General features: G+C 38.9%; 1 protein-coding gene across 1 annotated transcript in view; it reads right to left on the bottom strand.

Moving 5' to 3' along the window:
• Positions 1-22685, bottom strand: part of LOC140237506 (uncharacterized) — an 84669-nt gene extending 61984 nt beyond the window's left edge. Inside the window, exons 1-5 of the mRNA XM_072317437.1 lie at positions 22388-22685; positions 16587-18193; positions 14071-15162; positions 1820-2129; positions 848-972 (exon numbers count right to left, since the gene is read on the bottom strand). Of these exons, the coding sequence (XP_072173538.1) occupies positions 848-972; positions 1820-2129; positions 14071-15162; positions 16587-18108 (3049 nt within the window). The 5' untranslated portion in view covers positions 18109-18193; positions 22388-22685. The remainder of the gene's footprint in view (positions 1-847; positions 973-1819; positions 2130-14070; positions 15163-16586; positions 18194-22387) is intronic.
• Positions 22686-24198: the final 1513 nt, after the last annotated feature.

Below are 24198 nucleotides of genomic sequence, written 5' to 3'. Positions count from 1 at the left end.
TAGATCAACCCCGGGGATTGAGCTAATCAAGGGTAACTCCCAGAATAAAGTTACAGCACAGATTATCACTGATGTAATGATGCTTGTTGGGGGGGGGGATGGTAAGGAAATGACCAATCATTTCTAAAGTGATGGAATCTTTTTTTCTTTCCTAATCTGCTAATCCCTTTAAAGATAAAATTAGGAAATCAAAAATAACAGAAGAGTGCACCCTGTACACATGTACATGTATCTATTAATATCATATTCTGCAATATAGACACTACAACCTTGAAAACTCTTTCCTTTGTAGTTTTTCTCTGAAAAGACTCTTCCTGCTATCAAGAAAGAATTGTAAGACCTTGCCATCAGAGAGAAAGCGATATGAACCCACTTTAAGATGATCTGTGCAGTTTTGTCTCACTCTGGTACACAGTTGAGTTTTACGGGAAATTCCATGACTTCTGCTCTTAAATATTGTAGCCTCTAACATTCTACAGGTCTAGTACTTCTTTACCATCTTTTGATTGACTTTGTACACACCTAAGTGCAAAGAACTCCAATTCCATTTCAACTGCTTGTGACAAATTACATCAAAGGATTTGATTATTTTTTGTACAATAAACGTCACTACAATTTGACACTACCACCATCATCATCATCATCACCATCATCATTGTCATCATCATCATCAACATCATCATCATCATCGTCATCGTCATCGTCATCATTATCATCATCATATCATAAATAAGGGCAGTGCATACTTCATAAGCATGTGATTGAGAATGCTGTTGTGGTTGATCTTTTTAAAATATCAGAGTTCAGAGCACCATATTGCCATGCATCAGAAAAAAAAAAGACTCACCTTTCTTCTGGATGGCATCGATGCTGGAAGTGCTGGCCTCATCCCTGGGAGACACCTTCATCACCTGTGGCGGCATGGAGTCCAGGTTGTCCCAGTCATCCGAGTCCATCCTCAGATTCAGAGGTCTGCACAGTCCAGAATACACAAAGACTAACATTAACCCGTTGAAGACTAGTCCCGAGTATACTCAGGCAGGTGTCTATGGGAAATGCGTGTTAAAGCAAAATCAATTCATCCTCAATGGGTTAAAGAGGATGCACCTCACTAAACTTTGACTTTTGCTCAGCAGCAGAATACTGTGTAGTAATTATTTGTGTGTGTTAAAAAGAAAATTAATGAGGAATTACATGTACACTACAGTATAGAAAGAAATTGATTCATCAAACATTGTCAACTCCAAAATAGATGTCAGGACAGTCTGCTTCCATTAAAAAAAAAAACAACTACAACTACAACAACTGCAAGAGCATCATAGATTTTGACGTAAACAGCCTTTAATTTCTTGTCAGTTTTTAAAAGAGCGCATCTATAAAACAACAAATGAATACATTTAAAGTATTGTCACTCACAGAGCAGAAGTGTTTTAACTTCTCTGTTACTGCAATTATGGGGTCTTTTCGGTTGTGATTAAACATTGTTTCTGGCAAACCCACAGGCCCAAATTCACGATGGTGGTTTAAATGTAAACCATGGCTTATGCAAATTTCTTCTGCATAAATATGAATGACAGATTGCGTACGTCAACAAACAACCAGTATCAATGGGGCATTGATACACGCATGTCAAAGATACATCTATTTCATGCTTATTTTAGACTATTGTCTCTATTTGTACCATGGTCTACAGTTTAAATCACTTTTCGTGCATTTTGGCAAAAGTGTTAACATACTAAATGGACAAAGATATCATTCCTCATTTTAAGGAGAATTTGCATTTCTGTCTTTTAAAATGAAAGTTTAAAATGAAATGTACCTCATTTTACTCTTAAGAGCTGCGGTCCATTCTGGACTTCCCGACACCAGCATGGACTCGTCCATCTTGTTTGTGATCTTTGCCCTGATTGGCTGCCTGCCGGTAGCCCATGCCCAGAAGCTCTCTCTCCTGGACTGTGATTGGCTGTCGGTGATGGAAGCGGTGGCATCAGACTTTTGCCTGCAGTGTCCCTTGCCCAGTGGGTTTCCGGTGGCAACAGTAGGGTTGGAAAATGGCTGCCTGTCTCTGGGCTCAGCGCCAGTCGGTGGAGCGCTGGCAGGCGGCTGGATGTTGGCCAGTCGTTGCAACACTGCAGGGAAAGGAATGCCAAATGTGAGCTACGTTACAGGTATGTGACACATCTCGAAATAGTCGACAGGAGAATTTGACGCATCATGGCATCTTGTGCAAGACCGTGTGAAGCAATAATTGTACAGCAACAGCTCATTATGCCATGCAAGATAAATGAACATAAAACTGTGGCACATCAATCAGCACGTACACACTGCACTCTTATTGGAAACAAATTCTACTAATTCTATTTTTTTTTGAAAACACTAAAACACAGCTCATGACAAGTAATGCCTCTAGAGGATCTACAGAAATTTATTCACACACACAAAATTACATGCTAACAAAACGTGATCACTCCAGTCTCTAAGGCTAAAGAGACTAGACATGCCTGAGTGAGAGACAATATCCTTTGACCAGAGGCACTTGACACAAAATAAGAATGATTACGACCAACTGTGGCCAGTAATTTCGCTCATTACTGCTCCGAGGGAAGCCTCGTCGAGAATAACTTTTGCTCTTCCTCTCATTGTTTGCTATCTGTTGCACGTGATCAGCCACACCCACGTCTCTCCTAATTCACTTACACTCCAAGGATATTTTGGGGAAGAAAAAAAAAAATGGAACAAAATTCCAGAGTTCGCTTGCTGACCATAAATGGTTACTATATTTCAAACAGATGGGCAAATATTTACCCCGTCTTCCTTTTCATCTTCCTAACTTTGTTAAATTTGATAAGAAAAAAAAATTGAACATTCTGCTTATGAGACAATCATGCCACATACATGTAGACACAAAATATGTGATTATGTAGAATAACGATCCTAATGAATGAAACTTATCTGGCTTGGATGCCTACATTCAAAATTAGATTGATATGAAGGTTATATCACTATTTAAAGGAAACATAACATCAATATCCACAAATGTAAACATTCTGCCATTAGTGGCTATGGACCATTCTCCATCACACATCTTGTACCATAATAGCTTGTTTAAAAAAACAAAAAAAAAACTTGAAAGGCACATAGAAAGAAACATTGTTCATGAGCCTACATAATCAGAGAAGTAATATTGTATATGAATGTGTGAAAACAATCTGTGCAAATTAAAGTACAATGGCATGCCATCACATTATGTGATTTACACTATTCATAAAAACATTTATTTTATTAATAATTATTTCTTTCTAGAATGCTATGACTTTGTGCCTAGCAGAGAGGGCTAACCTTTGCACCCAACAAAGGCAGCCATATTTTCACTATATCATATATTATTCATATGACAACAGTGCCTGACAAGCAGAATATTCATTATGTGTGGAATTGAGCTGCATCCGATACACGCTGAGTGATGAAGCAGCCCTCAATTCTCCATGGAAATACAAGTACCAGTAGTACGACTGTCCAACAGCGATCCACATCCCAGCGGACGATGAGATACTGATCTTTGTCGGCCATTGACGTGGATAATATAAGTCGTGTCAGCTGGATCTTGTTATCATATCAGCGCTACTCTGACGCGAATGTCAGTTGGTCTTTATCAGAATATTTCTGAAGCACTGGGAGGGTTGGGGGGGGGGGGTGGGGATAACGGGGTAAAGATTTACCATAGTACTGACATGACCTATTATTTCCAGATCGTACACAGGAAGCTATCATTAATTTCCTCCACTCCATACTGTTCTCATTGCCAATGCAGAAGCCTGTTTTTAAAATCCATTGAAGTTCAAACATAATTTTTACCAGCAGATGGTGCATGAAAATGTGTTCACATTGACATTAACTTTCTTCTCTGTCTTTCGTTTAATTCTTTTTTTTTTTCAGGAGTTGTTCATAATTCTCACGTGACTGTTTGGATCAAATGTATTTCCTCCTTTTATAAAGCCTAGAATTAACCTATTCTCAAATGGATTCTGATATTCAGATGTAATACTTCATAATGCCCCTAGGTTTCAGTAGCCAATAGCCTACAGAGTCAGTGGAATATGTTCACAAGTGATTCGTCATGTTAACTGCCTAATATTTTGAGGTTAATCCAAGTTGGGGAGAAATGATTCAAGGAAGAAACAATGTGATTCACAAGTCTGATTGGACAGTATGCAATTTTCTGACTATTGCTCAAATTTAGTGAGGTTACTTAGCTACAATTACTATGGAAATGATCGAAGTTATCACACTTGTATTTATGCAGTTTTGCATTTCAGGCTGTGGCTTGAGTCAATTAAAGTTTGGTCTACATATAGAAGCAGATGTGGACACATAACAACATTAGGTAGTGTGTCATTGAACCCTGCAAATATTTACTTCGATCCAATTCTGTCTAACTATATCGTAGCAAACTAATTTGATTGTTGTACGCCTACAGGTTTCCCACAGGTAGCTCATATCCTGTTCCTCCTGCACGGATCAAATTTATAAAAAAGTCATTACGTTTTCCTGAATGCAGCTGCGAGCGTCTTCGCAGTATTCATTTCTGACCCCACATGCCACTGAAGCGAGGTAGGCAAAGATATCCTACATTTGTGTGTTCACAAACGTGACTCACTCATAAAGACCATCTGAAAGTAATATCTCTGTTTCTTTTTTCGTCTTGTCGCCCTAAAACGGGCATGATTGCGTAAAATTGTGCCATTGGAGTGGTCTAGATTGGAGCTCCCTTCTGCCAATCTCCACCCCCCCCCCCATCCCGTCCCGCCGTCCCCTCAAGCTGTATAGTAACTGATGGCAGGATTCTCTTTGCACAACTGTGTGTACGGATACTACTATCAAAGGAGCCACATCAAAATTCCCATTTCTGACTAAACGGCTTGAATCAGTGGTGCACTTGAGGGGCGCCAGGCCGCTACCCACGAATCAACTTTAATGGATGCCATTCTTTGTCCTCCTCCTCCTTCTTTCTCTCTCTCATCTTCTTTGTCCCCTTCACTCTCCTCTTCTCTCCATCTTCTCCTTTACAAAATGGAGGGAAGAAATCGATCAAACCCCGGCAACATGAGTCACCACGAGCATCATCAGTCAATGGGGCCTCAAACATTTTGATTTTATGGAATACAAACATTGCCATTTTCCATCCCTAAACCACCAGGAGGGTGTGAAATCGGGAGGCCAGACATTTTTCTCCCCCCCCCTTTTTTTTTGAATATGTATATACCTACTTGTGATAGTGAAAGGCTGGCAGATGGGGAAAAAAAATCTGATGGTGCCACTCTCATTCAGTTTGCATTTGAATTGATTTGTATTCTCACTACACATAAACATGGTACTAGAATGTCCTCTTAAATCCATCGCTACTGCCTAGTTTGCTGGTTTGATTTTAAGTCGCAAATAAAAATGATGTCACCACAACAGGGATTGCTAAAAGAATGAGATGTCTACAAAAGTGTCCATGTGTGTTTATCTTTGTCAAAATACAATATGCAGCGTGACGGGACTGACACTCTAGTTTCGCATCGAGTCATTTGTCACCTGAATTTCACATGGAAGATGGCCGACACACATTAATGATATAGCACTATTGGACATGGCAGTGCCCAACTCGAGTTTCACAGATGGAGAAAAAAAAATTGTTGGTAAAAACTGTAGATAAGACATTAAACAATGGTGCCCCAATTTAAAACAAATGAAGGGAATCTTTGATTGTGTCATGCAACAAGTGAGACATCCCTCACTCCTAGATATCAAAGCAATGAACCCAACATCCTTGCAAATCCTGGTTGGATTTTTCGGCATGACTCACAAACATGACTAATCTAATTACAGCATAACACACAAACTTGGTACGTCTGCTCTGCTTGCATACAATTATAAACAGGTCATAATCTGTATTTGAATCAGCTCTCGATTTTTCTGTTTTTTCTAAATCTGCTCGCTTTATAATCGCACAAAGAAAGAGGGAGAGAAAGAGGGGGAGGGATCCGTTTAGAGGCTCCAGCGTTTCCTCTCTGAAACTTTAGTCTGACCAAAAATAGACCCACCTCCATCCTACTGACCCGACCTTCTGAACAACGAGATGAAAGAAACAGATGTGTCAACAGGGTCTGAACCAAACCTGAATACTACCGCCTCAGAATAGAAGTGTTATGCATGCATGAGTATAAACAGAACTGTGTGATGGGGAGGGGCTCGAGCACCCGATGACGTTCTTACGAGAATAACCCTAAAACACGAGCAACAGCCAAGAGAGTGTGTGTGCATCCAGGATTCTTTCACAAGCATACGTATTGTACATATCATTAAATCTGAAATTGAACTTACTTTAAAAAAAAAAGTCTCTCTTAAAAGGTCTGAAGATCATTTATTTCTATAGTCACTCAAACTACTCTTTCTTTGACAATGGCGCACACACAGAAAGAAAAATAAAGGAGAGCAAAATTCAGGTTGATATTGAAGCATTCATAATGTGTAGCAATATGGAAAATGTTGAAAAAAAAAACCCTCGCATGACTGACAATTCTTAAATCTTTTTGAGAACATGTGTATCTAATTGCTATTACTTCCACCTAACCCCCCCCCCCCTACCCTCTACAAATATTTGCAGAGGAAATTCATGAGAAATAGGATTGTGAAAGTAAGTATAGTGGCACTACAATGACTCAACGTTGGTCAAACAGCACTGCATCATCCAAACCATCACATCTTTGTGAACCTAGGGGGACACATCACAAAAGCGTAACAAGCGTGAAACGTGAGCTTCCGAAGATGGCAAGAGAGGTACGATCAATACCCAAAACATGATGCCACAATTTTTACTTTGCCCCGCACCAAATTGTGTTGTTCTCAGGAGATGATTGCCATGTCCAGGAATGCTGGGATTTTGATGGGATGAGTTGTGTTTTAAAGGGATGAAATAGTTCTGGTTGAGATGGGGAGTTAGGTTTTAACTTTTTATAAGAGAATTAGAAATTGCTTATAAGAAATATAAGAGAGCATACAATTCTAAGAGGAATTCTAAGTTTATTTGAAGAAAATTGGTTTTGAAATGGCTGAGATATCCAGAAACACAGAGGTCCTAATAAAAGGTAGGTCCCAACTTTTACTCAGACCACTCTCTATCTCTCTCTCTCTCTTTTTTTTCTTTGTTTTTGTGATATCTTAGCCATTTCAAAACTGATTTTCATCAAATTAACTTTAGATTCCTCCTAAAATTGTAAGCTCTTTAATATTTCATATAAGTGGTTTCTAATTATCTTGCAAAAAGTTAAAACCAGAATCCTCATGTAAACCAAAACTATACCATCACTTTAAAATATATTGAAATTTGGTAACAGACTGATGTCAAATTTTTTGCAGGAGTCATATCATCAACAGTACTTTTTATCACTTCTTGTCAACTTCCTTCTATTTAATACTGTTGTTGTTGTTTCTGAAACTGCTGTGTTACCATACATGTGAAACATAATGTAAAAACTGAAAATCAGTTCTTGGCTATTAACTCTTGAACTAAGAAATGACTTCCTACAGAATTCGAGAGGATGTCTGCAGGCCCTAACACATTTTTCCCAAAACATATGGTGTAATGATGACACATACTAGGTTGGTTAACATCTGTATAAGATTTCCTCATACATCAATGACATGAGGATATACATGTACAATCCAAAATTCTTCCCTGCTCATAGCTCAAAAACAACAGTTCTTTCAATTTTAAACCATAGACGAACACAGCTGAATGATTAAACTTGTGTATTTGTGTTGGAATTTCACATAAAAGGACAAAGCTCACCATGTCATTCTTGGATCCCATCTGCTGCATTTTTACAGGACACTGTATATTTCATATTTGTCACTTTCATTTTCAAAAGCTTGCAGATGCTCACTTATAACAGCTGCTTTTCATTTTAACTTGTTCTTTGAAATATAATACATTTGTCTAAAAGAAAAAGTCATATTCAATTTAATTGAGTATATTATGATGTATTTTTTATATTTTCACATATGTATAAAAAAAAACAATACTTGTGGACATATATATATATATATATATATATGTATATATATACATATACATATACATACACATACATATCAGCAGATAGGATATGACAAGAATAGATATATATTCTGTTTTTCCATGACATTTAATAAGCCTACTGCAAACACATGACTTGTCATTTCTCGGCATTTCATCACTCACTGGTATCTTATCACCAGCTTACATTTCTTTTATCTCAAAAGTTTTTTTGGGGGGGAAGGACAAAGGAAAGAGGAAGCCCCTTTTTTCTTTTTAAATCTCTTCCTCTTCTGGCGCACCTCTCACGCCGCCAATTCCCGAAATAAAGCACTCCGTCCTGACTCACATCCTCCTCACAAAGAAGGTCAGATTTGCCCCTTCCAATTTAGCCTTTCCTGCAGCCGATATATATCTCTCATTCTCCATCAAGGCTACGGCCAACAGGGCACGTCGGGACTCACCATGCATCGGCAACTCACTTTCGGTGAGGTGTGCGTGCGCATGCGGTTTTGCACACACTTAGGTCGTACTTGCCGTGGAAATGCTACTTGTCCTGCATCTTCTTTGTGCACACATGCATTGATGAAGTGGCATCCTGACCAATACTGACATGCAGACAAACTTGATACACACACACACACACATACACACACACACACACAAACACATGCACACACATGTCTGTCACTTTCATGAACTATTGTGCCTCATTCAGTGTTTCTGCGGTTTCCTTACATGTACATGTTCCTGCATCATTCAAAGAACTGATATGTTCTTACATCAGCTTTAGCGGATTATGTAATGGACATAATGTATTAGAATATGAGTGTAAACAACCTCTGCATTGAACTACAGAATAACTTTCATGAAATACAATAACCACACAATGAAAATACAGGGCAAGCAGTAACCAACAATCAATTTTTTTGTCTACTCACTAGACAATGAAACTCTTCTACATGAATTTGCAGGCAAAATAAAAGAGGAAAAATACAATACAAGCATTGTTTTGAAAATGAATGCACTCAGAGGTTCTACAGCAACAAAATTGAAATAAATAAAATCAATTAAAATGACATCATGATCAATTTGGTACAGCACTATTTGACAATGACACATTCTTCTAAAAAAAAAAATCTTAATGATCTGGTATAAGTACAAAGAACAATTAGATTTTAAGTTGGTTGATGAGTCAGACACAATACAGGAAGAGAAATAAAATGCATTCTTTATCATAACTGCAACCCAGTATACACAAATGTATATAAATGCTTCAGAGCATTTTTATGAGAGCTAAAAAAAAACACCAAACAATCCTGATCATGATAGCTACAACAAAAGCATACATTTCTTGTGGAAAAAAATAATAGTGGAACTTTAACAGTCTGATGACAAAATAAGAAGGTTGAGAAGGTGAAGACACTCCACATGTTACGTCACGTCGACCAAAATGAATGAAAAGCTTTGTGCCATTGCCACTCATTAGCAGAATTTGGATATATGTCAAAAAGCTGACAACATCTGTTCCGGGTAGTTGAAAATTCATTACGAAGGCTCTGATATGGACACTAAATATAGAAATCCCCGCTTTTGAATCTACACTATTAACTTTATGTATTATTTCCTGCAATGTTGCTAGGAGCAATTACTGCTGGGAGGCCTTGTGGTATCACATAGCTAGCGAGAAATCTTTTCAAAGGGTGAATCTCTTTGTGTATTCTGTCTTTACAAGTTGGCAGCCAGAACCATCTTCATCCATAGGGATTTTGAGGGGGGCCAAGTTTCCATGTGCTACGGCAGGACAAAATACCATTTTTGGCACTGCTTGGGGGGAAGTCTCAGGGCTGATTTACCAAAGTCACTTCCCTCGGTCATTCCTTGAATGAGTGATTAGCCCTACAAACCATAACATCCTGTTTTATGACACATCAGATATCAAAATATCCCCCATGCACATATGATAAAGAGGAGGCAAATTGGACAAAGAGAAAGGACCAGGAAAAATTGCAATAATCTGACAACTCTGGAATGAATAATGAAATGGATATAACGGTCTATGCAAAATTGATAAGCACAACTCAATGCAACAAAACAGAGGCCTTGTGGGTTTTGTAACTTCACTTGTTTCTCCCACGTATATAAACAGTTGATAAATGGGAAAGGATGACCATTAATGTTTTATGATCAAATGAGCACAAGAATGATGTTATCTGCCAGGAAACAATCTCACACAAGAACTTCAAATCTATTCTATGATAAACATGATGACAAGGTGATTATACCTATAGAAAGATAGTGACAATGTAAAAGATTTACACAGAATAAAAAAGAGTATATCACTATATCATGTATCCTATTTTGACTCATTACATTCAGTTCTGCCATTTGCACAACAACAAACATATCAATACAGGTCATGCACTAAAGAAAAAGTCCTATATATTCACATTCATAAACACACAAAAGGACGAAAAAAGGTAATGGCTCAGAAAATTAAACATGAATGAATGTTCACAAAATGTCAGTATGAATGAAACAAAAACATAGATGCAAAAAGACTAAACAAACATGGACTGCTAACCTAGATACTGTATATGGAAGTTGCAAATCAGCAGAAGATTGGGTGATACTGATAAAAGAAAAAACAAAATCCATGGACACGCAGCTGCAAGCTAAGTTTGATTTGCACAGGAAAGAAGATCACTTCCTCCCCTGTCCACTAGTGGGGCAAGGCTGGGCAGTAGTAAACAGATTAGAGAGCGTGCCAGCGCAGCCGATCTTTACGCAATTACATGGAACCAGACGTCACAGAAATACGCAAGAAACAGGAGTTTGGGCAATGCATAAAAAATATATATTAGCACACTAAAACCATCCCCCCCCCCCCACAAACACACAAACATATACATGCACCATGGAGCTACAATGGTAGCCAACAGAAAATGTTGGCAGATTTGCTACATGTACTCTGTCAAACATGTGATTGAAAAGTTGTTGATTGTGTATTATATAACAATGTTCATGGCATACACTCAGTTGGCAAGGATGGCTACATTTGTATTGACGGCACTCTGTCAGTCACTATTTGCATTAGAATTTCTTCTTTTTGCAGGCATGTGCTTCAGGTACTCATGTCATATAATGAGAAGGTGTAGCAAACAATATTTTGCACTGCATGTTTGAAATAGCAGAAGAGAATTTGTACTGTATACACACATAAAAACTATTATGTAATTTATACGTTACAAAAACAGTTCTGATTATCTGTAACATGCTTTTTAATAAAACTTGAATATTAAAGATATTGTATATTTGTGAGTAATAGATAGATCTTGATTTTTATTCAAGTTGTGAAACTTTGCTTCTTCTCTTTTTTTCAATAAACTCTTGGTTAACAAAAGTATTGGTTTACAGTATGTTAGAAGTGTAAAAAAAGTGTGAGAGTTCTGTATAATATTATTATCTGAAATTTTAAAATCTATTTTCAGCAAAATATGATCCAAAGTTAACATGTGACTAAACTGTGCAACTATTCAACAAGTATTACAGCCTAAAAGAATTAAAACTTTTGACACCTACAGAATTCCCTTGTAGAAATTTCTCTTAACTGCTGTTCCTCAAATATGGCTCACTTTCATAGGCTCTACCAAGAGCCCCATTTGAGGCCCCACACACAGTTGTGTGAGTAACTCACCATGAGCTCCCTATTTACTTTCCTGACAAGAATACGCTCTCTCTCTTCCTTCTCTCCCTCTCCCTATCCTAACCCTGCAATCTCTTCCCCCTTTTTACTTTGACAAATCATGCTCGACACAGGCCTAGCGGACTACATTAAGGGTCTACCAATCACAACACTCCATTGCGCTTATTCCCTTTTCCTCCCTCCTGTGAAATGTGCATGCTGAGGTAAGTTTCCTTATTTAGATCCTCCCTGGACCACATATTGGCCCTCCATATTGAACCAATTATGCAAGGAAATATATGTAATACTCTTTTGACTCTGGATTCCCGCTGAATCCAACCTGTGCTGACAGCCACACGTATGTTGCTGGCGAACACAATGTCCCCTGTCACTAGCCCTGACTCCATTTGTATTCAAATTTCACGCCTGATGTGTGCATTTACATGACTTCACACATATTCCCATGTAACTGTCTGTCCACAAATGTTCGTGCACACACCATAAGAATTCTGTAGATACCTGCACAGTGTGTCCTCTGGCATTTCTTTTCATCTTCGAATCGATGATGAGATAGCTTTTATACTTAAACCCTGTTAAGCTATTATCTGCTACATGAACATCATTGTGCTATACTCTCCAATCTACAAAATATTCTTGTCATTTTTTTTTTTTGTGTGTGTGTGTGTGTACCTTTCATTTTCTTCCCCTCGATGGAGTATTCCTTTTTTAACCCGTTGAGGACGGAATGTTTTTGCCACAGCATGAATTTCCCATAGACACCTGCCAGAGTATACTCGGGACTCGTCCTCAGTGGGTTAAATATACTACCTTATTGAGCTCATACATAGTTTTCAGCATGCATTGTAACTAAAATGAAAATGCACAGTACAAAGTACAAATTAAACACTGCAGAATATGAAAACAAAAATGCTTTGAAAAAAAAAAAAATCTCTTCAAATGTATCTTCTACTTGAAGATGTGCATTTTTTTTTTTAATTCTGTTTTGGGACAGTTGAAGACAGGAATGTAGAATTTCATGTTATCATTCAACATTCTTATCATTTGTTCAGAGGGATTCTAACCAGGGGAAGAGTGAGAATACTGGGCAGATTTTTTTTTCTTTTTTTTTTTCATTTAAAGTTCTCAATTTCCCAAAATCATTCCCCTACAAAGTAGTGCAAGTACACAAAGTGACCAACAAAAAAAGGAAAAAAGGGTCTAAATCTGTCCACTTGCAGGATGTCCCTTTTTTCCACCAACGATCTCAACTTCCTGTCTACTGGATGCATCTGCATCATCTGCCAGCTGCATTAAAGGTCAGGTCACTCTCAATTATGACTTAACAGATGAGAACGAGAATGCTCGTAGATATTCCACCTATGCAGAAGAATGCGATATGGAAGGGCAATGAAATGTTGCATGTCATTTACCTCTGACTCAGCAGTGTAAATGTACATGATGTTTAGGGTTCATTCCCAGCTCGCACTCTTGGCGACATGCGCTTGAAATTCATTACGTGGATTGATTTTCTTTCTTTTTTTTTTCCGGGATTCTGAATGACATACTGATTGCAACATCAATACTGTTCCTGGAGCACTACAACAGCACGACTAATTGATGGGGAGACAGACAGACAGACAGACAGACACATAGAATCAATACTCTTCAGCTCATTTCACCAAACATTTGTTTTTCTAATTGCAGCCACATGTAACACAGATATAATGACAGATTCTATAGGCAAGCAAAAGAGATACAGCAGTAAGTAGGGGTGAGAAAACTCATCATATTCATTTATTATTCATGCAAACAAAAATGAAAACCAAAATTAAACATACACAGCAGGAACAAAAACTCAGCAGATACAGACAACGTTGACTAAAGTAATGTTAGTTTAACAAACAGTAATGAAATGAACATGCCTTGAAATATCTCTTGCCATGATATCAGTGTCTATCATTCTTTCAAACTTTAAGAAATCTACATCTTCTTGTTAGGCCAAGACTGAGGCACTGTGCTTGTATAGGATCCTTAGAAAATTTCCCTTTGATCTTTCACTATCAAAGAAATTATTGAACAAACAAAGACCACAGTTTAAAAACAAAATGCAAAATGCATCTTATGTGCTACAAATTTGAATTACACATGACATGAAAACAAAATATCATTCATGAGGTATAATGAAATATTCAGAAAACAATCTTTTCTCTAGAGGAAATAACAAGGTACAACACTTGGGTGATGGGTGACAATGTTGCAAACATAAACAAGCACTGAATACATGCTAGCATGCTACAAAGAGACATGGATACAAAGCAATGCCAACCTTTCTTGCGGTGGTGTTCTGCGTCGACCACGTGGATGGGCTTCAGCGGTCGATGCTTGATGTACTTCACCTCCGCGTCCCTGGCTACGTTCTCTATCCTGATGATGCGGCGCGAGGAGGGTGGGAAAAGGTCACAGTCGTCGCCGCTGCTCTGGAGCTCCTCGCATGTTACCCTCGTCTCCTTAGAGGGAGAGGATTTCTTCAGAAGACACGAGTTGAGGGAGGCATAGTCCGCAGCATCAGATGCCTCCCACTGTTGTTGAACGGTGGATACTGATGCTACTGTCGATGTTGCTGTTGATACACTAGTGGCGACAGGTGGTAGCGTCCACTTCTCGCTGGGTGTATCTTCCTGCGATTTCGATTTGTTCAGTAATTTGCTGTGAGGCATGAGGGTACTGAAGTTCCCAATGTCCATGCCGTGTGAGAAGGACGGTAGTCCTTCCATGCTCTTTGGGCGGCTCTTGCCGCTACTACTGGCCGAGGCTCCATTTCGCCTCCTGGCCACGCCCATGTTCCTGGGCAGGCTGCGCGTCTTTGGCACAACCGATGTTGATTCCACTTTGGGTTTGCTTGAGTCAATGTCTTGCAACAAGAACGGCTTGTTCTCAGTTCCGCTGATGAACACGCCGCCATGCTGCAGCATACGCTCCGCGTACGTATCCTTGCAGTAGTGTCTCTTTCGCGACCGCTGAATATTTTCTTGGAAGTTCTTCCTGCACAAAGAGGCATTCAGTGGCATACTCCGCGCATTGTACAATGCTGATACGCTTCCCACGTTACCGCCCTCATTGGGGGATCTGCCATTGGAGGCGATGTTTGCATTGATGTCGGTGGGTGGGGGCTGCCACGAGTCCAGGCTATCCGTGTCAGACAGATGCTCCCTGCTTCCTAGCAGTGAGCGTCTGCTGGTGGCAAAGGACCCGCACCACGTGGTAGTTCTGTGCCTGCGTGGCATGGGTCCACCAAACTCTATCTCCTCTTGCCTCAGCAGCGGGGGAAGGGAGTGGGTGGGAACGTCCCTGACAGGGGCTTCCTCCATTGGGTCTGGGGACAGTTCATCAGCCTCAGACTCTGAGAGCTCACCAATTCCTGCATAGGAATTCCAAAAAAGTATGCAACAACTCTGAAGTCAGTCATTATAACGTTGATACATCAAAGATTATGACACTGAGACTTCTCCTCTATTCCTTTCTCTCATTCATCATCTAAACTGCTTATGAAGTCTGAATATTCTTGGAACATTCTTGGAACATTCATGACAACCTACAAGTATTACAGACAAATGTAGATCAAGGTCATACTCTTGTAGTAAAAAGAGCTTCAGAGACTATCATGTGGTTGCAATATATAGTATGAGAACATGAATGACAGTTTTGACTCAGCAGAAGTGTCAATACTTGCAGAATGGTTACTCACAGGACATGATTGTCATACTGATAATCAAGTTACATAATTCACAATTCTATATTTGTTTGTTTGTTTGTTTTTTGTTATTAATGCCTCATAAAAGAAATATATATTATGACATACAAATGTGTGCTCTTTTTAGATAAGAAGTATTTTTAAATAGTTTAAACCAGCACCTAAAAATGACAATGAAGTATCTGTGTCACAAGACACTTGTGACAGACACTGCAAGTCTGAATAACAATCAATATTATCACCCATGTACAGGGAGAACAAAAGAAATCATTCATTTCACTAAGTGTAAACCCAAATTCAGAAAAAAAAAGGAACATTAAGCAGATACACACAAATTTCATAGTGTGTTTTTATATATTATGTCTGTATGGTGTGAAAAGTAGAGTGATATCCTTGTACAAGGTAGTGAGTTAGGTCAGTATTTTCTATTTAAGCTGTTTGTTTGCAAATCCGAGAGGTCAACTGGAACAGGAAGTTTGCAGAAGGATGTCAGAAAGTGGACCAAAGAACCTTGTCTTACCTGGCCAGCCAGGCAAGCCTCAACCAAAACAAAACAAAATCTATGCAACTGTTTTGACAGATGTCATTGCCCCATCATCAAACACTAAATGACATGATTACTTCTGGCAAATTGCACTATACTTGGTGTATATAGACATACATGAATGAATTTGTCAAAGTATGTGTGTGCTTTCTGCATCTCATGAATATAAAAAATGGAATTGCACTACATTCTCCTTATGATATTCATACAACGTGCCTGTCAACATGCTGTAGATACTTCTTTGAGTAATTTACTTCTGATACTTTTCAGGAAAAAAAAATGCTATGCTCACAAATAGCTAAGGCATACACAATCTTTCAAAGGAACTTCAAAAACACAGTTGAATTTTTTTGAATACAGAATCATTGTTCAAAATTAATGATTCTTGCATCAAGTTGTTTTTATAATTGTTATTAGCAACTGATCAGTTTGGAGGAATTCAAATAATCACTGCATTAGTACACAGTGTAAAGCAACAATTAGACACAGAAAATGACACAAGTTGATGGCATCCAGCCATGCAGGGCTGGCAGAGTTTTCTACTTACCCTCATCATGCTCTCCCCAAGACTTGCTAGTCCTCTGTCCAGCAGTGAATCCTTCAGGGGCACTCAGAGTCCTAGTGACACACCTGGGATGTTGCGGTGGGGTGACATGAGGGCGGATGGTGGGTTTCTGGAGGTGCCTCAGCTGGATCGGCAGTGACTGAGGTCGCCGTGGGGCGTCCAGGAGTTGCTCCTGACTCCTGTACTTGGCTCCCTTTCCCGGGATATCTTGGGCTGCACAGGTCGCACCTTTCACCGAGAGCAGCTCTGTCCAGTGGGGCAGACTCTCCTGGCTGCTCAGGTCGTCTCTCTCAACCTCTGCAGGCACTGGTTTCTTCCGCTGCTGGGCGAGCTGAGCAAAAGTGATGACCTTCGAAGAACTAATGTCCTCCGCTGAATGTGCCTTATTACTCCCAAAGTCCAGTGTGGATGGGCGGTGGTCGAACCACTTAATTTCGCTCTGATTACCTGCTGCCAACCCAATATTCGATGGCCCACCAGATGCAGCTACGGGGGAGAGGTTAGACTCATCCGAGCTTTCCTTTGATCCTCTCTCGCCTCCTCTTTGGTAGTTCATCCTCTGAAGCTTAGGTGATGTTTTGTTCAGAATATCAAGAGAAGACTCCTCTGGAGGATCAAGGTCCACTCCGTTCTTCCTGTGCTCCTTCTCCATCATGGCTGCCACCTCAAAACTGCGATAGAGCATCTCATAGCTCTCTGGGCTGGATGACAATGCTGGAGTCTGCAAGGAGTACGCCGATCGGAGACTCTCTGAGGATGCCGAGCTCGCAGCATCCTGCGAGGAATAGCTCCTCTGCTCGTCAATGTAATCCTCCTCGAGATCATTGTTCAATTCAAAGTCATCGGTAACAACACCAATGTTACGTATTTCCTTCCCTACATCCTGGTCAGAAGATTGGAGGAAGCTGTTCAAGTTGGTCGGTGTCTCCAACGCCGCTCCACTGATGTTGAGTGCATGATGATAACTCAGATCGTTTTCGTCGTAGTAACAGGGATCATCGATCCCTTCAACTACAGGACTATCATCATCAGACTCTGACCAAAAGCTTCTGTCAACTGTAGGAGTCTTGTCGCTGTCATACTCTATCCTGCAGCTTTCCGGAGGAACTCTGCTAGACGAGTCCACATGGTTCTCATTCAGACTATCCAAGCTGATCGAGAAGGTGTTCTTCATTTGCTGGATCGACGCATGCTGTGTCCTCTCCTCCTCATCTCCACTCAGCGATTCATTGCTCAGCCTCCGCTTCCTCTCTGCCAGCCTCGTTGGAGACGGGATGAGGCTCCCTTCATCCTCAACCTCCTTCAGGACCTGCGAAAGGTCCATAAAGTGGTGGGACTCCAGGGAGAAGCCATCCCGGCTCTGTTGACGTTGCGACTGGTTCTCATGATGCTGGTACGTTCCCTTGACAACGGGCTGGTAGAGGGATTGGTAGGCATATCCTGCATCTGAGAGGTCAGAGCTCTGGATGCTGACACCCTTGCAGTTCCAAGACCCTGAGGGCATCTTGCCGGTTGAGGGAGCCCCTTGAAGAGGCTGTTCCGCTACCGACCACAGCACAAAGATGCAGATGAGGATGACAATAAAAAAGCTGTGAAGAGAATGTTAGAAATATGATTAGTACGTTATGAAAAATGTTCACAAAAATTGAGAAGAGCAGGCATTCCTAGGGATCCCTACTTCTTTAACTTTCTCTCAATGTTCGATATATTAATTGAAACAATGACTTCTTTCCTTCTTATGTGCTCTGCTACAAACAAGTCTATCGAACAATGTACATCCATTATTTTGTGTCACATATTGATTTGATGCAAAAGAATGAATCCCAGTTCAGTGTATTTTTAGGGTTGTTTATCTTATTTTCAATGAATAAAGTATATTATATACAATGCATCTGCCAGAGTAACTTTTTTTTTTAATGGCAAATTTGGCAGATCATGTTCCATACATCTTATAATTCATGAAGAGTTTAGTAATAAATCACAACGATTTTTCTCTACACACTACACAGAAGGCTGTAAAACTTCAGGGAAAGTATGAAAGTAAACTTTGATTTCATCCATCAAAAACCTGATGGCAGTTTGGAGCAGCATCAAGGAAAATGATAAAAAAGCTCCTACGATATCTTCAAATTGCATTACCAATGGCTGAAGTTTCAATGCATGCAAACAAGATGTACAAATTTGTTTTTGTATTGTTCAGTGTTCATTCTACTTGTCTATGTGATTTTGCTTGCACAAAATTTTTCCTTCAAAGGGCATATCCCAGTTGTCAGCATAGAACAGATGTTAAGAATGCAAATGACGGTGTGTACTACGAGTACGGAAGGCAGGATGTGAAAAATTAGAAGAGGGAATGTGCCCTTTAGGTTCTATTCTCTACTGCCAAGTTATTTTTTGTAGTAATCTATTCATTCATTGTACTGTGCTTTTTTTTCAGAGAGAGAGAGAGATAGATAGAGTGTGTGTGCGTGTGTTTGTCTGTGTGTACAACCAAAGATTGTGCTTTTTTTCAGAGAGAGAGATAGATAGAGTGTGGGTATGTGTGTCTGTCTGTGTGTATGACCAAAGATATGTGTGTGTCTAAATGCATTTTGTAACTGAGATATGACCTTAATTCTGAGTAAAATTTTCAGACAATCAGAAATAATAAAAAAAAAATAATGCGCATTTTGTTTTCTTTCCACTTGAACATTCTACAGAGTATTTCAGATGGCACTGATCTATATATAATATACTTTATATTGTATTGAAAAAAATCCTTTATCGGACGAGTGTAAGAGAAATGAAAAAAAAAATTGTATCACTTTGGATTATGTCAACTTTTTCTTTTCTTTCTTTGTGATGATGGAAATAAATAAACTATTGAATTGAATTGAATTGAATTGAATTGATCTAAATGATGGTGATACTCTACTACCCATGCTATAGCACTACTACTACTTTTACTCTTGTTCATGTTGGAAACAACAATGACAGCAATCACAGAATAAAATGATGGTTACAGAGACAACACAAACAACATCTGACAACAAAATAAATAATTTCTTTTGGTCGTGATGGCTGCATCTTTCAATGTTCCTACAATCACTGACAGTAAGGAAAAGTAGATCCCTTGCTTCCAATACTATCACTTCTGCTGCATTCTGCAATAACCCACTAAAATAAATGCTGTCACAAAAAATAACCTACCCATTAAATCTCAAACCCCTCTACAAACACACTTTCCAAGTTCTGTCTTACACTTTCTTTGACTATCATGTTGATTCATAGACAATGGCCACTACATTTGTATCATGCCTTTCCTGTGTTCTCAAAGACTATCCATCTTTTTCAAATATCAAAATCTGAAAAACATACCCATACAACAAGGGTTTATTGTCAATGAAATAGTAGAAGTGGTTGATATAGTAGCAGATAGCAGGTGAAACAGAAGATTCGAATTTGTGATAGTCATATGGGTGATGGTATTAGTAAAGGTAGCAGCAAATGTAGAAGTAACCTGTTCCTTCTACAATTCTCCGAGAACTTTCAATGCCCCTGATCAAGACTTTTTTTTGCCCGTTGAAAAGGAATCGACTGGTTAGAAATCTGCTTGTGTGAAAGCAGTCAAGACGTACATGCACATATGCAGTACCTTCTTTCCATAGTCAATTGCGTGTGCCATTAAACAATGCAAAATATTGATTGGATGTGAAAAATGAATAGAGTGTATGCTGGGCTCACAAACTCTCTTGTTATACATTATAACTTGGCATTTGAAAGGAGTCAGCAAAAGTCAAATTCTAGTGAGCTCAGCCCTGATTGTTACTTATGTCTTCATACAAGTTTCATAGCAAAAGATGTGCACTACTATGTTGGAAAAGGTAAATTAGATGAAAATGATATAGTTTTGATATAGAAGAAGAATAGGTATTGATACAAGAAACTAATTTTTCAGATCAAATTCATTTTTCTGGTCAGTATAAACACAAATATACATGAATTTATGCCACAAATGCAGACAATCATGTCTACAATTTGGAAATACGGGTTCCCATATAAGACACTACAGGAACGTGGTATACCAGTTTTCCATAATTAAAAAGGAACAGGTTAATGGTAGTAGCAACAGTAGGATACACTAGAAAAAACTGTACTGGTAGTAGAAGTATAGTTATTATGTAATTCTAATAGTAATTAGTAGTAATAATAAAGGTGATAGCAGCAGCAGTAATGTATTATTGTAATAGTAGTGCTGGTAGTAATAGTATGAAAAAGAAAAGGAGAAGAAGCAGTGAACAAAAAAAAACATGTGAAATAAGCAAAACAGTAGTCATTGAGGATGCATGAAGTACAGTGACAAGCGCTGCCGGGAAGAACATATTGGACCCAAATGTCGTTTGACCTAATCATCATTTGAGCCAATTATTGAAAGCTAAGCATACTCACATAAAAACTCATATGCCATCCCCTCCCCACCCCACCACAATAAAAAGAAAGAAAAAATATATATTGCCATGACAATACTGTATGTCTTTTGATTCCATGAAGAAAAGGCAGATTTTTAAAATAGAATGTGTGAGTGTTCATCATCTTTCCCCCTAGTGAGCCCCAGCCATGACGTCCTTTGGTGGTTTGTGTCTCACAAGCCTCCAGAGATCAAGGCTGTGACATAGCCGACATACCAAGCATTGTACCAAGTAGGGCCTACACACACACATACACACACACACATATATATATATATATATATGTATACACACAATTCGAATCCATGGAGAGAGAGCGAGAGACAGAGTATTGGGGAAGATGCACAATGAGTGCTCTTAAGACATGGCTCCTACATACTGTGTATTGACATACTGTAGATTGAGTCATGGTAGTAGTGTGCCTACATCATGGGTAGATAGCACACAGTCTCTGAATCAGCCTGTCTTAATGTAGATGACACAGTCAATATTATTGTGTTGATGTAGCCATTGTGCTTCTTTTGAAATTTAATGTGCACCATTGATGCACACCAGATGTTCATTAGACATGTATCATGTTGATGTTAATGTTATGTAATGCTGTTTCACTGCAAATGATATAGCATACATAATTATCATCATGTACACATCAGAGATTGCAATGCACAGATTAGCAGATGCTAAGAGTACAAAAACATATTGTGCTATCGATGTCTAAATTGCAGAAAGTAAATCAAATTCATACATGTGGTAAATATTTCTTGCTATAAATACCGTATATATCAATGTTTACAAAGTGAATCAGTTGATAAAAGTCTGGCTGCACAATACAGAAGCATGAAATCTTAAATTCTGCTCAATCTGAATGGATCTACTGTGAAGAACTAACAAAACTAATTAATAATAATAATAATAGTAATGATAATAGTGAGACTCTTATAAAGCGCACATTTCTACCTAAAAAAGATACTCAAGGCACTATAGAACAGAGTACATATTGTGTCACGTTACAACAGTATCACAAAATTGCAAGAGCAACAATATTGTGGTACAAACGTACCATCATGTGAGTTTACATTGTATATCATAACAAATAGAATAATTACACAGAAATTAAAAAAGAAAAAGAACTGAAGCAAAGCATGCTATGCTGTGCTATGGTGGCGAATAGCATGCAAATACATATTTTGTAAGACGTCTCGACATACAAATCTATGATAAGTCATGTATACAACATTGCTTGAAGGATATCTAACTCAAAACAGTTCTGTGGGTTATATGACAAAATATAGTCGAAGGTATAACATTTAATTGATGCAGGTGAGTAATACTTACACAAATAAAGTGACAAGGACGACGACAGAACTCGACCGAACAACAAACGGCTTTCCCACTCCGCAGACATCTGTGTTTCTCTTCGCTAGATCATTCCTTCCACAAAGACCACTTGGGACTATTCCAAATCATCTTCCACACAAACTCGCTACAATGAGACTGCTGCCGAGATTCCAGAGATGGAGAAAACCAAGAAACGGTTAGAAAACCCCGAAAAACTATGATGATTATTTATAGCAAATATACACCTATATACAAAAAAAAAGAAACGCAGCCGCTGTGTGTGTGTGCCTACATGGATGGCTCAGCACGCACACAATATGGCGGCTAAAGGGGTAGGGGCGAAGGCTTCGCCAGGAGTTAATGAGAAGCGCTCCTTGTGCGACCGCGGAGCTGCATAGGGATGTAGGCCCTGTGCACTGCGTGTGTATGCCGCGATGACAGGCCTCTCTTCCTGCGACAGCTATCCCAGCATGCCTTGCTTCCCTTACCCTGTAATTGATTGCTCATAGAGCCTGGCAGTCACCGCGCTGCGCAGCACACAGAGCTACGGAGAGCAGGCCCATTAGCATAATTGTCACTCTGCGCTACACAGGAGGTTCAGTGTGGGCAAAGGAAGCAGGGATCATCTCAACATGTTTCCCCTCACCACATAAACAGTAGGTAAGGGGAGGCAGGGACCAAATCTGTGGCTCTACAGGAAGCAAATCTTTTTTTTTTTAAGCAAATTTCTTTTTATAACAGAAATTTCAGACAAAAATCTGTAAACCTCAAGCTACCAGACAAGGAATATCCATTCCGTGTTTTCTTTTTTACATGTGATGACTCTTTCATGCTCCTTCCTTTTTGCAAATGACCCACAGTTTATCAAGCTGTTTTATGTTTTTTAAACAACACTGCACAAACTCTTGAAAAGTGGCAATTATGCATAGAATGGAATACAATATCTCTTCAATTAAATGTTCATAATGACTAAAAAAAAAAAAAAAACTGGAAAGTGGCACACTTACATATCAACCATAGTAAATGGAGGTTGGAAGCAATTTTGACTTTTGAAATGGCAGCCAAGTATCTCGTTTAATTTGTTAGCTTTTAACCTTTTTCAGAAACAAACAGAAAAAGGAGTGAAGAGGCAGATCGGTGCTTCATTTCTGTTGGTTGGCTATGCAGAACACCAGTGAATATATATTACTTTCCTTTTGGGGGTTTTAAAGGTAGTATATCCCTGTGCTGGAGATTAAAAAAAAAAGCTACAGCTCTGACAGTGAATAAAGTTTAAAACAAATGCAGGTCAGGTTCAGATAATCTCTAACAATTTGAATTGCCAAGAAGTAAAATTGGAAATACTTCCACTGGCTTTTCACATGTTTTAAAACAATAGACAGGGTGTTTATTACACATTGTATGAATTGCTTTGTGTAATTTGTAACAAACATACAATGGATCTGCAGTTTTCCAAGCTTTGCACGCATATCACCCACTATGCAGGCATCTTTGTAATCAACACCGAGCCACACTTTCAGCTGGGACATTCTCAAAGCAGATTTGTGCCAGTCTACCATTCACGTGTGATGGTTGTTGTGAGAATGCATAAGTTCCCTTCTCTTTGAAATATGTCTAAAAATTGATGTGATAACGACAGCTGTTTTTTTAGCAGTCAGTGAAATTGTGTGCATGCAGCAATTTCAGAATTGGGTTGAGATAAATGTGATGTTTGATATTTTGAAGGTTCATTAATCCAAAAATAAAATATGGTTAGTTATTCCAAAACTTTGTTATTCTGAAACACACAAATTCTATACACCTATATG

This window comes from Diadema setosum, chromosome 14, assembly GCF_964275005.1.
Source record: "Diadema setosum chromosome 14, eeDiaSeto1, whole genome shotgun sequence".
Taxonomy (NCBI): Eukaryota; Metazoa; Echinodermata; class Echinoidea; order Diadematoida; family Diadematidae; genus Diadema; species Diadema setosum.
The sequence above is the reverse complement of the archived record's forward strand: the minus strand, read 5'-3'. Positions and strand labels throughout refer to the sequence as shown.